The 14869-nt window shown below is 37.9% G+C and overlaps 1 protein-coding gene across 4 annotated transcripts in view; it reads right to left on the reverse strand.

Annotated features, from left to right (window-relative positions):
- NAALADL2 (N-acetylated alpha-linked acidic dipeptidase like 2) overlaps positions 1 to 14869 on the reverse strand; it is a 381205-nt gene that overhangs the window by 159744 nt on the left and 206592 nt on the right. For all 4 annotated transcript variants that reach the window (XM_059855754.1, XM_059855752.1, XM_059855751.1 and 1 more), the window contains one exon: positions 1490 to 1609. In XM_059855754.1, the coding sequence (XP_059711737.1) occupies positions 1490 to 1609 (120 nt within the window). The remainder of the gene's footprint in view (positions 1 to 1489; positions 1610 to 14869) is intronic.

Genomic DNA, 14869 nt, shown 5'->3' on the forward strand with positions numbered 1-14869 from the left:
CAATATTTCACATCAACTATTCCTTAGAAAAGGAGAAACTACTTCTGATAATCTTTCTACACCTTTACTGATAGTTACCAGCAAAGTAAAGCTTACAATTAATTATTTCACTGCCAGAGAGACACAAATTATATTCTAGGAAAGGGAAGTTTACAGGCTCAAGAAAAATGGCAAACCTGTGAGGAGAACAGGGAAAGTAGGTTTGGGTGGCTGTAATTTTACCTCAGACCCTGAGCACGCATTTGAGTCAGTCTCCTGATCACAGCTCACTTTTTGGTTTGTGCTGTGTAACAGACTCTGAATGTGCAAAACCAATTCTTTCAGAGCTCCAGAAAGGTAGCTGATGCACCTCAGCCATTGAACAGCCCAGATTTGGGACCAGGCTACAGCCAACCCACACAAAAAGCTCCTGAGATGTGCCTTGTCCTCAGCACCTTCTGGTTTCCTCTTCTCCTTCAGGCTGCTTGGTAATTCAGACACAGTGAGTGTTCCCAGGAACACAAACTGGTAAAAAGTCCATCTCACAGACAGTGCTGCTACAGCAAACTTTACATCTTTATCAAATCCCTGCTTTATGAGCCCTGATTGCTGTTTCATTGGCTTTGTCAGCAGTGGAATGCAGGATCAGATCTATTGCTGGAAATGATGGGCAACAACCGAGCCCCAGCAATGACAAATGACCTTTCGCAGGCGTAATTAAATTGCATCTAAATAATTTAAATAAACAGCTAAAGCTACTCAGTTGAAAATGGCATTTTTATTAAGACAAATCTTATTCCTATAGAAAAAAAATTAACTGGTTATTTTTTGAATCTGTGTTGAAGTCTTGGCTGTGCTTTCTATGGCCAACAGAGCAGGTCCCAATTTACTTAACTGCAAGATCTGGAGTCGCTGCTCTTTTATAATTGCTTTTGTGAATTGGGAATGAATGGTTTAAGCATTTACTGAGCTACTATACTTTCTGTATTTCCTGAAAGTCAAACCAGCAGCTTTGTTTATAAGATATTTGCAACAGAAGGCAGGTACTGGATGTTTAGAGTTTAAATGTGGTTTATATGTAGAGTGGTTTATTATGTTAAGTGCAAAAGAGGGTTAGTGAGCCCCTGCTCTGTGATCTCTGCCAGAGCTGGGGGTGGAGAGGATGGATACAGATGCACCCATGTACACCCTCTCCAGACACAATCCCTTCTGTTTTATTAGTTCTTTCAGTGATTTCTTTGTTTGTCAAAAGGCTTCTAGTACATCCAGAGAAAATACAGCAGGGTACTGGGGCACTGCAAGATATACAGAAAAATAAACAACTCTAACACATAAAAGGCACTTCAGAGTGACAGTGGTGAGTATTGAGGAAGAATTTGAATGTCAATAACTCCTGACTTCTTGTGGGAAAATGGGAAACTCTTTGTTTTTGCATTTTGAAACAGGAAAAAAAAAAAGGCAAAAAACCCCCAACCCACTAAATGAATAATTCAGCTGATGTGTAACTAACCTTATAAAGCAAAGGTGACTGTCCAAGCTTCAAAAGTGCAATTTTTTTGGTCACGTTTGTGATGGCTTGAATCCGGATCAGGTCTTCCATGGTCCCATACTGGACATCAACAAGCTCTGCCTGCAAAGAGGAGACAAATTTCAGGCTACAGTTACAGCCACACATCACTGGGAGTGCTCCTTGCATGGAAACAAAGTTGTTTGCACAAGCCCAAGCATCTGAGTAGAGTCCTGCAATTGCCTTACCCCAACTTCTAATCAGCAACATCTCTAATAGCAAAGATCTTCAAGGTTCAATCTGACAGATAATTTTTTTGCAGTTTTAATTCACAATTTCTAACCTATGATAAACTACCCCCTTCTTTTTTCCCAGTGGTTATAAGAGATGCTAATTCTGATAAGGCATTCCCCTCATTAGCTTCAAGAATTTATTTAAAACTATGTAAAGGATACTAATTCACTTCAGTTTATTTTCTTAAAAGTAATCAGAGACTTGCAAAGTATTTCAGGGAATGAGTGATTTTACTGGTCACTTCTGCAAACACACAGGTAACACAAACTCCACCAACACACAGTTTTATTTTGTGGTCTCACATGACTCCTCCTCAATCTCACCTAACTACTGAAGTATTTTCCTTTAATCCATCAGTTATCCAAGCGTTATACTCAGATAACTACAGTGATAACAAACTATGTTCTGATGTATATACTTTTCTATTAATACATATTTTTCAAATTATTTAGAGCCACTTTGATCTAAAAGTGTTTAGAACATGGAGATTTTCAGCTCCTCCGTTAGGACTGTGCAAGAAAATACAGAATAAGTTCTAAGTTATTTTTAAATGTCAAGCACTGGCAGTAACGGAAAGATGGGTTTTCAAGTATTTTTTTAAAAATATATAATTTAAGAATGACCAAGGGCATTTTTCTCATACATTTGCAGCAATAAATTCTGGTGAAAACAAAGCAAGAGGAGAATCAGTCCTGTACATTACTATTTTAGAATGTTATGAACCTCTCACTGAGCACATTCTGGAACCTCTAAATCTGTACCCAGTGCTCACATAAAACACAAGTACAAGAAGACACAAGAATATTACATAAGTGTTTAAAAATTAAAATAAGAGGAGCAGCACAAGATGGAAAAGTTTTCTCTTTCAGTTCAGTTTTGTAACTTAAGTATGGATTCATTGCCAAAGGCAACAGTTCTGATTTTGGGTATCCCTACACAAACTGTTTAAATTCTAGCAACAGTTGTTCTGGATGTGTAGGATGTGTGAAATTTTAGTAGATTCCTGAACATGAGTATTTTAGGAAAGTATTTACCCTTAAAAAACTGTATCTGTGTGAGTTTGCATCTCAACATTCAAGCTGAAACCATACAAAATCTTTGCCAAGATTCCTGTCTTTATAAATTCTTCAGAAAAGTTTCCAAGTCTGCAATATGTCATCAGTGTTGTACAAACCAAGTATGTGCAAAGGCCAGCCAAAGTTATAAGACACTTCAGACTAGGAAAACATCAGATTTAACACCAAGTAATGATGTGTGGAACAGGAAAGCTTGCACGTCACCATTTCTTCTGAAATAGATGGGGGTCTTCATATCTAAAGAAGTAGAAAACTATTTAGCTAATATAATTTTTTCCTGTATGGCCACAGTATTTGAAAAGTAGAATAAAATCAAGTAAAGATCACACACTAGGGAAAGGCATTTTATGTTTTACCTAATCTCATTCCTCCAGTTTTAAAGAATTAACTCAGATACAGAAAGGGTATTTACCAGGGTGCTTAAGTTCATGAATTTTTTACCTCTTTCTGTAGCTCTTATCTTTATTTTAACTTTTACCTACACATATGTCATTAGATACAATGGTTATTAGTATCTCAAAGTCTTATGGCTTGAGAGGTGACCAGAGGTTATATCTAGGTGTATTTCTAAGGATTCCTCTATCTAATTCCTTTGGACCCAATGCCTTCCTCACCTATTCTCCAAAGCAAAAATCAGGGCTGTCATTATTTGTATGTGAGAAGGCACACTGACTTTTCCTGAGGCAAAATCAATACCCAAACATGAAGATCATGAAGATCATTTGCTTCTCCAGGATGCCTGTGTGGAAATGAGCTCCCTGCCCATCTCCATTCATGTGCTGCTGCTCTGCACATCCCTTTGGCTCTCTGCTTCTCCAGGGCTCTATCCTCTGCTCTGTAAACAACAGAACTACATGTTTGCACAATTATTAATGCGTTTAGCAACTGCCCTTGGATGTTCTTAGTTAATTTATGGATGCAGACTGCATCTTCAAGAGAGGCTCACTGGTCTTTCCCAAGAAACACGTGCTCAACAAGACAGAGACAGAAAAAGGCCCTGCAAAAGCACAGCTCATTTCTTAATTAGGTGGAAAACAGAAGTTGACTCCCTGCTGCCTCAAACTCTCTGCAAACCATGTGCTTTGCTTCAAATTTGAAAAGCTGGCCCCAATGCCAAAGCTATTAAGTACATTCATGCATTGAGAGTACATGTAAGAAACTAAATAATGAATGGATGTAATAGAACAGAGTTTCATGGGCTTTCATCACACATCTTCCACATGAAATACAGATAAGTCAAAGCTCAAAGGTTATCACATTCTGGAAACAGCATGTATAGCCCAGAGGTCTGCACAGCTTATGCCACCTCTAACTCCAGCTAAAACGACAAACAAAAAGTGAATTAAATCTTCTTTTAAGTCAAACTACACATGGCTCATCTCTGGCCAAATGAAGTCAATAATTCACTGGAAGAGTTTAAAACAAAGTCGTAACATTTTGGCAATACAATCCAGAAAGTACCAGGTACACATTAAATTATGAAAACAGTTATGAAAATTATTCTTACCCCTTCCTCTATTCTGCACCTGTACACTTAAGAAAAATCTGTGATAAAAAGCAAAATAATTTGCAGTATTAACAAAATCTCATCAAATACAGTACAGCAATACTAGCTCAGAGTAGTTAGTTTTGGTTTTATTTAGTGGACTGGGGCTCAACTAATTGGGACCCTAACTTCTAATATAAAATTAAATATTGAAAAAAAGTACAACCTAAAAAAAATGGGGAAGAATCCTATTGAATCCAGACATTCTACCTTCCTAATAATCCATTCAGAAGCAGACAGACCATTTATGATGCATGAAGGCCTGTTTTAGTCACAACATTTCTAATACCTGCAAAAATGAATAAAGATTAAATTTCCTATTATTTCTCATTGCTTTTTTTAGAAATGCCTACAACATGACATAATCCTCATTTTACACACACCAGCTTTTTGAAAAGTGAAACACCCCACCCCCAACTACTCTTATTTGATAAACTGCTTTCCTGTGGTAGGATAATTCTGCTCAAAAACAAAAGAGGACTCATCCTTTTATCAGGTGCCATAAAAGAGCACTTGTCTACTTGGTTTAGCTATGCTACAGTAAATCCTCTTACCCTAAAACTGGGAAACTGCTAAAGAATGAGTTGTTTTATCCATCTGAATTAGGTACTTACTCCTCTAATAATTTCAAGCTATGCTGTTTGAAAGATATGACTATTTAGGAGCAAATTGTGATGTGCATTGTGGAGTTCAGTAGTATTCCCCCATGCATGAAATGAAGTAGGGGTAGGTAATAAAACAAACATTTTTAGGAAAAGTAATTATTTTATGTTAGGCAACTTATTAGTTTTCTAAGTCCCAAGATGATGCTCAGTGAGTTGTAAACATTCTATCTCAAAAATTCTAACTGAATCTCCCCCAAAACAGAAAAGATAAATACTCTGAAAATGCAACAATCAAGACAGTCAGGGATTTTTATCCTAAGTTCTTCTACTTATCTCCAAAATGAAACAGAAAAAAAGAGTATACTTCATCCAGTCATGGATGACACAGAGGAAAATAGGTCTTGCAAAGGAAAAATATGAATAACTATATGAAGCAGGTGGCAGCTGGTGCCTTGAAGATGCTGGATACTATTTTTAAAGCTTGCTTTCTTGCAAATTTTGAGGCAATTAAAAAGAATAAGATAAATAGGTTGAAAATAATGGCAGAAATATGTTGGTCTTATCACATTCTCACCAGTCCACTTGACTGAGGAGAAGGATTTAATACCAGCGTTATACATCTGTATCCAACCCACTGCCTGAGAGGCAGATTGTGGCTGATTTGCCAGGGACACACAAGGCAGCAAAAATACTCAGGGAAGAACCACTGAGGGGAAAAAAAACCCAAAAAACCCAACACAAATCTCAAAGGGGGCACAGCCAGGGAGGGATGTTTGTAACCCCCAAAATAAGGATGCAGTCAGTGCAGATAAGAAAGCAGCTCTTAAACTGAGCTCTTAAAAGTTTGGCAGAAAACAAACCCAAAGCAGCATTGCTGTGCTGAAATGAAATTAAATTTTCACCACAGAATGGCTGTGGTGAAAAGTCTCTTCATGCTATCTGTTGGCAGTGCCACAGTTCAGTAACCTCAAATGATAAATGTAGTTTATCAAATACCAAGCTCCTGACCCATATTAATGAATGGATTCTACACCAACTAAGGGGGACCTCAGGCCTGTGGAAGGTGCAGGTATGAAAATGACACAGTCAAACTCATATTCCTCATATTCTCAATTTCTGCCCACCCACCAAAAGGTTTCAGAAACAGATTCCCCAAAGAAACGCCAAGTGTTGAATAAAACCAATTATTTAATGTTAATAAATATTGTTCATTCCTTAGAATTAGGACAATTTCTCCCCAAAAAGAAGCACACATTCTAGAAGCATCAACCCTCAGTTCTGTAACTGTTCAGACTCTCTACATCCCCTCCTTCCATCAAGGCAAATGCCCTTCATTTGTCCTTCAACATTCAGCTACTATTTTCAGGTTGTTCACAAAATAAAGGCAGCAGAAACATCCCATGCACAATCAATCACAATTAAATAACCTTCAACTAGTCATCCTGCCTAAAATAAAACTCCAAAATATATTTGCAAATTGTATCTGAGAAGGCAACAGTCTGCAATCAGGACATGAGATGAACTTTAATTAAACACATCGCTATAATTTATTTGCACAGCTCTGAAATTGAGGCTGAAGGCAGCATTCAGCAGAGCATAAAAGTAAACTCAAGCTGGTTGTAGATCAAAGCTGGACATCAACAAACGTGAATAAAGCTGCAAATATAAAACTAGCTGATCTTTAAAATTAAGAGAACAGGAAGAAAGAGAAGGGGAGATAAGGGAGCTGTGCCAAATCCTTTGTTGGTGTAAACTCTGTTATGCTTTCTGACCAGAGCTGTTCCCATTCCAGCCAAAAGCTTCCTTCAATAATCAGGGAGCCACAGCTGTGACTGCCACCACCAGGGTCCTGTTGAGCACACCAGAGACAAAATAGCCATCCATAATTATCTTTTATATACTTACTGTATTTCTACAGAAATGTTAATATCCAAAGTTGTCTTTCAACCTTTTTCCTTCAACTTGGTTCCAGGCAAGAAAAGTGGCAGAGTTTTCTTGCCTTGGTTCCAGACATGAAAAGCAGCAGAGACTGTCTAAGCCCAAAAAGAAAATAATGATATATCTGGATTAACTGAAGATTATTTTTCTCTGTTACAAGACTAAGAGTTGCTTCTGACCAACAATGTCAGGGAAGATTTAAATCAGAGAACTTCAGTCTTGCCTTATGTTTTACCTACAAGCCCTGCTTCTCAAATAGATCCATGACATCTTTTCTTTGTGGTTGCTAGCACTTTATAGAGGCTTTCTTTTCTTTGCTTCAATATTCCTGCTCCTACAATAGAATTCTGGAGCATTTCAATACAATATGACTCACAGTGCCAGCTTACAGTCAGAAAGGGTTCTTGTGCCTAGGTTTTATTACATAAAATTGCATGCTGCATTACAGTGACAGCTAAAGCTGTAATTTATTCTAAAACAAGAAAAAAAATTGATGTCCCTTAACCTCAGTTGGATGGAGTCTGGCCTTGCAGACAGAGTTCAGTCACAGACACATTTCATGTTCAGCCTCCCCCTGGTCCCACCTGTCCAGCTCTCACAGCCCCATCAGACAGGGCTCCCCTGCAGCTGCTCCCACAGCTTCCTTTTGCTGTTGCAGGACCATTTTTGGAAAGACACTGAGGTTAATCTTGTTTGCTTCCCTGCTTCCTTCAGTTTATTGCAAGACTTTTTTCCTCCCAACTCCAAGGGAGACTGACTCAAGATCGAAGCCATTTTATAGCCTACAGAAAAGAGCTCTTCTGTATTTTATGGTTACAGAGCCCCAAATAAATCTGAACTGATACAACTCAGTCCTCTTTTTTCCCCCCCACTTTCTTTTTTCTTATTGTAACTTTCATAACCCCCAACCTCTGTTCCCAGTCATACTCTTTGTGGTTCCCAAAATGCAAAACTAGTATTTAAATATTACTTCTTAACTCATGATGTCCAGCAAGATATCCAAACAACATATTAGGGTAGGTTTTCTTCAGGTTTTCTGTTTTCTTTCTAACTTTCTTATTCCATTTTACATAACACACACAAATCTAGCTTTTCAAGTTTTTGCCATAAAACATTGCTATTTTCAGACACATTTAACTGACATTTACTTATTTTAGAATCTATAGGAATAATGCCTTTTGTTACAAAAAATTGAAGGACACGAGAGCATTAGATGCCTAAAATACTATCAGAAGTATTATTTCAAACTTCCATTAAGCAGTGCTGATTGTCACTTCACTAGTGACAAAATTTTATATCTTATTCTTTCTTGTATGTGTTTAATATTATTTATATACTCTTTTTAAGAGATGACTGCAAGGCTATTTAGTAGCATTAGTCCCCAAAGCATAAAGTCACATTGCTCATACTTTCCTAAGAAAAAAGAGTAATCTGTATTTGCCAGCCTGCTTGGTTTAGCTTATTCAGAGGTAATTATTCATGCAAATATACATTTACAAATTACATAGACTGAGGATAAACTAAACAAAACAGAATTACTCAGCTGTGATGTGGTTTCTTAAAAAAAATAAATCATAAGCTACATATGTACACAGGAAATTATAATGGTGTGATTTAAACTTGGCCTTAAAATTTTCAATGAAAGGGGTTTATGTCAGAATGCAGTCCCATTGTGTCTGAACTCAACAAATTCTGAAGGCTTGGTGGAAATTTCCTTGGCTTCTGTGAAACACAGGGAATGAACACAAGACATCCAGAGGCTGCAGAATGTCCTCCCTCAGTCATTTGTATCACACTGAATTGAAATCAGGCATTCCCTCCTAGAGTACCTACAAGCATTAAGCTTTTAGAGAAGAAGCTTGGAGCTCACAGAAGTGTCTAAAAGCACTTTATCCATACCCAGGCTCTGCAGAACAGCTGTGGCAGGGATGGATCCAGCTCAGCTGGGCAGTGGAGGGACCAGACTGAGCTGGGGGAGCTCCCTCCACCTGCTCAGAGGCTCAGGTGAGCTATAGGAGCTGTACCCACACACCCAGAGAAGTAAAATCATCTCCTATCTGCAATATCAGCTCCTAAGAACATCCTGTGAAAGCAAACACCACCACAGACAGAATGTGTACCTCTGCAATGAACACTACATCTGCTTTGGAATCTAAGTACAACCAATATATTTCATTTTATAACTTAGAATGCATTTGATATTTTAATTCCTTAGAGACAGGTGCTTCAGCTTTGTCCAGTTGAATCAGTCTGGCTGCATCAAAACAAAACATCCAGAAAACTGCCTACCATTTTCAGTCTTCCAACCTGGAACTGATGATTCAGAACTGTGCTGGTTTTGGCTGGGGTAGAATTAATTTTCTTCACAGCACTGTCATGGGGCTGTGTTTTGGATTTGTGCTGAATTTGGGGTGATAATGGAGATATTATTATTATTACTATTACTATTACTATTACTATTACTATTATTATTATTATTATTATTATTATTATTATTATTATTATTATTATTACTGTGCAGGGCTTGCACAGAGCCAAGGCCTTTTCTGCCTTCCCTGCTCCAAATAAGCTGGGAGTGCCTGAGAGGTGACAGAGCCAGGACAGGGGACCCAAAGTGACCAAAGGGACATTCCAGACATATATAACAATAAAACAGACATCTACCTCAAAGAGGGAAATATTCATTCATATGTACAAGAGGAGGCCATCCACTTCATCAAGAGAACACTGGAACTTTCAAAAATGGTGGGGAGAACTCTTATTTTCTAGATTACAATAAATGATCTTTCACAAACTGCTTACAGCCTTTTCTTGGCCAAACATCAACCACTTCAACATAATCAGGGAGATGGCCAACCATGTAATGATGCAAACACAAATCTGAGAGTTAAAGCAACATTTGAGCAAACAATTTTCAGAAGCAAATATGCAGTTGTGAAAAGGAAAATGACATCTTTTCCATCTCCTGTGAATTCTCTTGTTTTGAGTCATTGCACAGATTTATAGGTCTCTAAATTACAACTGTAGGAAAAGGACTGGGGAAAAATAAGTTCTAAAAATATATTCAGATGACAAAAAAAGGACTCCAATAAAAACAGCGAATGTGCCTGAGTAATATCAGATTCAAGTGGCCCAAATGATTGAACAGGACAAGCATCTAGATATAGAAATACAGCTGTTCCTGAGAACAGCTCTCCTCTGTGATTAAACAAGAATATTTTTCTCGTTTTCAACCACCTAACATTTTAGAGGCAGACTTATTTTACAAGAATCATGTAGTGTGTCATTCATGTCTCACAGATAAGAAAATTGTACAGGGAAGAAAAAGTTCTTTTCTGTTTCAGGCTTTCAGATTTAGCTTTTAAAAGTGCACTCAAGATTTTGGAGTTGATGTGCATCCTACATTGCCCAGTAATGGAAAGGTTTTACATGGCAGCACCATTTGGCTTTTCTTTCAGAGACCTTCCTTTTTAAAATTTTGCTTATAGCAAAATCAGTAGTTCACCTTTATCCCATGTGTTTCCAAAGATTAGGGTGAAGGTTCTCCTCAACTGTGTCAAATTTCACACAGGTATTTTGAGCATTCATCTCTTTTAAGTGTGGGAAGAAACCCCATAGAGATTTGAGAACTTGGTTCATGTGCTCTCACAGCAAGGATGGAAAAGCCTGGAGAAAAAGAGGAAATCCCATGCAAAGGACAGAACCCGATTCTTTTTAGAGGGGTTCCCAGTAAACCACTCATCTTGTACAGTGGCACCTCAAAAGAAAAGCAGGAAAAATTTTTACATCATCTAAAACATATGGGAAAGTCTGAAGAGACTCTGTAATCTGGACAGCTTGATGGGAGGAAAGACCAACCTGCCCTGACATCATAGAATCAATTTTATTGCTTAAAGCAAAAGCTTTGCCAGCAGTGCAGCCCATCCAGAGTTCTGGAGCTGGATAGAGCTTCCCTCATCTTCCACACAGCCTGGAATCCAGGTCAGCCTCTCTCACTGCAGTACAGAAGCACTCAGTATTATTGTAGCAACACCATTTGATGGTTTAATTCCCAGTAAAAGCAGTCAGGGACATTGTTAGAGAACTCTCAGTTACCACAGAAATCTGTGCCCAATTCCCTCTCTTCACCTCTTCTGATCCTTCCTGCCCCGGATCCTGAACAATCAACAAAAAGAAACAAGAAACAGGGAGCTCAGTATGTGCTCTCACAACTCTGACTCCAGCACAGATTTCCCTAATGATCCATCTTCCTGCAGTCACTGGTGCCTTTCCTTGACTTTAATAAACACAAGAGACTCAATTCAATACACCAGACAAAGAACACACAACAGTCACCGTTAGCAATGTCCACTACTTTTAACTTCTGCTGAGGGGGTTCCCTCCATCTTTCTTCAATTGCCTCTACATTTTTGGTATCTACTCCATGAACATTGTCAACAATTTATCTACAGAGTCTGCAGAGAAAATAGAGCAGTTGTGGAAGTTTACTTCAGACAGAGCAACCCTACAGCAGCAGTAAGATTATCGGGGAAACATCTCGATTCAGAGTTGATATTATCCTCAACATCCTGAGCCTAACACTGCCCATACTGATACAATTTCTCATCCTAGATTTTAGTTTGTGACTTTACATGATTGTAATGTTCTACTTTAGCCTCGAGACATACGAGATTTAGTGGTAAAAGGGCAACAGGGACAAAAAACACGACAAAATTTTCTTGAATAGAATGTTTTGTTAGGAAACTGATGCATTAATTCTTTTTCCAGAAATGTAAAATTTCCAGAATTTTCCTACTAATTAATTCCCTAAAATATCCCCCAGGTCAAGATTGTGCCTGGCAAGCACTGACCTGCAGCAGGAGATACATCCCTCCTGAATGAGAAGGCAGCAGGAGCTTTCTTGCATATTTAGCAGCTTTGCTCTCCCTTAGTTGTAGCCAGTGCCAGACCTCTTCCATCCTTATTCACCCTTCTGCCCCTTCAAGGCACCAGAGTGAGGCAGTGAATCCTGCAGCAGACAGGACTAACTCTATATGGTCACATAATTCAGGGGAAGGAAGATAAATTCCTTGAAGCACCTTCCTTCTCACGCACACCTGCTCTTGGGCCAGTCACAACCTGGTGATTGATGAGGCACCTTCCCTTTGAACTGCAGAGCTCAGGAACACCAGAAATAATTGTGAGAATAAAACTGAGAGAGCTCAGAATTAGTTCACATTAAAGCCCTCTAAATTAATGAGATAAACACTGTAACTAATATTCATTTCATGAGGTTAGACATGAGATTTATTTATATTTAGTGGGAGAGACAGCACATCAGACAGAATAAAAACCTAAGGATGTCTAAGAGAGAAGACCAATGTATTTTCAGCTTTATTTACTTTGCAGTATTTTTTATTTATTTATTTTAAAAGAGAGACTTCTCTCCTGGGATTGCAGTTGGTAGGTGGAGGCTTAAATGCTGTATTTCCAAACAGATTTAAAAGGGAATTTCTGAACAAAAGCTTTTTCTTAGGACATTTTAGTCCAGCCAGTGAAGAGGCTCTGGCATTTTGACAGTTTCCATACACAATCAATGCACTTCTGCCAACAGCACCTGGAAACCAAACCTACACTTGGCCAATGGCTACTGCCTGGGTCTTTTTTTTTTTTTTTTTTCCCAGCCTTTTATTCTTCTACACATTTTTAAGAATTCAGTTCGTATATAGATATTTCAACCAGCTGCATCACAGCAGCACCTTTTTTTTTTTTCCCTCCATCCTGCTCTGAAAGGTTTCAAAAGTTATTTGCTTCAAAGGATTTTCTTTTTTTGGTCTTTTCTACCAAGGCTGTGTCCAGATTTAGAGCATTCCTCAAAGCACTCTCCAGAGAGGTACATCCTTTGCTCTTTAATACCAAAGTTTTTTAACAAAGAAGTCAGGCACGCTGCAGTTCTCTCCAAATTATTCTTATGATGGCTTTATCCTTAGTTTAGGTTACATTTAAAACCTCTCAAGGATCCTTATTTTTGTTTTTTTTAAGTGAGAACTTATTTTCACTCTTTCATGTGCTGATCTTAGAAGATATCTGGACTTTATATCACCACATCCTACCACAGAGATAAGAAATCTTCAGACCTGTTTTGGATTTTCAGTGCTACTTTCATTTCAAAATATTTTAAAAAAATGAGATAGAGGCTCCCCCAGAAAAGCATCCAATGAACTCATATTACTACAATAGAAGAAAGTTTTAAGATTTTGAAAAAATGTTGTCCAATGCTGACTGTAGTAGTAATTCTGGAGGTAGAGAGAGCTCCTAAGATAAAACACTGCTGAGGCTTCCACTGGTAAGATTTATCACACTGCATTGAAAATGAAAATAAATGCTGCTGATTATTTTCAGCCGCCAGCTCTAATTCACAAGGCACCACCACATTTAGATTTTTTTTTTCCCCTCCAACTTAAAAAATAATCAAGTTAAGTATGGAGGAAGAGTGATTTTTTGCCTTTTAAAAAACAATTTTATTACAGCAATTGTAACCCATATTGTCATGGGTGCCTAATGGCAGACACTGCCAGGGTCAGAGTCCTGTGCCCATGCTCCCAGACACACAATGTTTAGGCTCAGTAAAATGGAATCTGCCTTCAACTACAGATGCTTTTCTATTGCTAATGTTCCTGAAGAGATTTTAGGACTTGCTTCTTTTCCTGAAAAACTAACTTAAAAAAATGAGACGCAGCAATAGTTTAATCAATATTGTATTTTACAGTCACTCATAACTACCAGAGAACTGAGCAGCATTTTAAGCAGTTCTTTATTGTTCATGCATGAAACTACATTTTTTTAAACAATAAAGTTATGTAAGTAGTTTTAGGGAAAAGGATTGAGTATTATATAAATACAAAAATATTTTGTTCTTGTTCTTATATCAGTTATCGTTGTTTCTTATGATGTTTTTCTCATAGTAGCAATTTTTTAAAAGCTGATATTTACCTAATTTCCCTCCGTTGAAGGAAATTTTTGATTTTTTCAGCATAAGCAGTATTCCTTTGAGGCAGTTTTAAACATCTTGAATATTGGAGAAACATAAAGGAAAAAGATCCCTAAAACCCAATCCCAAGAGCTCAAAGCACAAGAAGCTTTTTACTTGAAAATTCCTCCTCTGAGTAGAATTTTGCCTTTACAAACTTAAACAGAGAAGAAAGCACAGGTATGTTTTTGGGAGGTTCACACTTACCAAGAAGAAGTTACAAAGAGAAGAGATGGCACTACGTAAGAAAAACATGACTTGGGATTTGGCAGAAAGGTTTCCACTTGACCTGAGTACATTTGTATAATTTGTATTGAGGTTTGAACCAAACACAATTAATAAAGAGAGGGTGGAAAGAAGCCTGACTGGGTGGGCACCAACCCAGGAATCCACTGAACTGCAGAGGTGATGGCAACTCAGTGGCTCTGGTTATACCATAAAGACTAAAGAGAAAAATCCTCCTTGGAGACCCATGCAATTGCACAAATTTCACTGCTGTTCTCTCACACTAACAGACAAAATTAACTCTGCTTAGAAATGATGTAATTCTCATTTATTTCAACAGGAATTCTTCTTGCACTAAAACCTAAAACAGGCACCAAATACTCTTCCCAAGCCCTCAGGCTTTGCACCCATTAGTTTTTACCATGTAGTTGGAATATAAATAATTGTAATGGTTCAACATTGCTCCCTCTCTAATACTGCACAGAGGCTTTACTAAGAAATGCCTTCAGCTGATTCTGTGCAGTGGCATGGAAGTGCTCAGTGATCTGTTATGTCTCGAGATACCAAGATGCCTCACCTTTTGCATTTTTATCATTTAAAAATCTCATTTATTATTAATGGTATGATTACTAAAATGCCATTAGTACCATTTTATTAGTAAAACATCAGGACAGCATTGACTTGCAATTA

Source organism: Haemorhous mexicanus, chromosome 10 (assembly GCF_027477595.1).
Source record: "Haemorhous mexicanus isolate bHaeMex1 chromosome 10, bHaeMex1.pri, whole genome shotgun sequence".
Lineage (NCBI taxonomy): Eukaryota > Metazoa > Chordata > Aves > Passeriformes > Fringillidae > Haemorhous > Haemorhous mexicanus.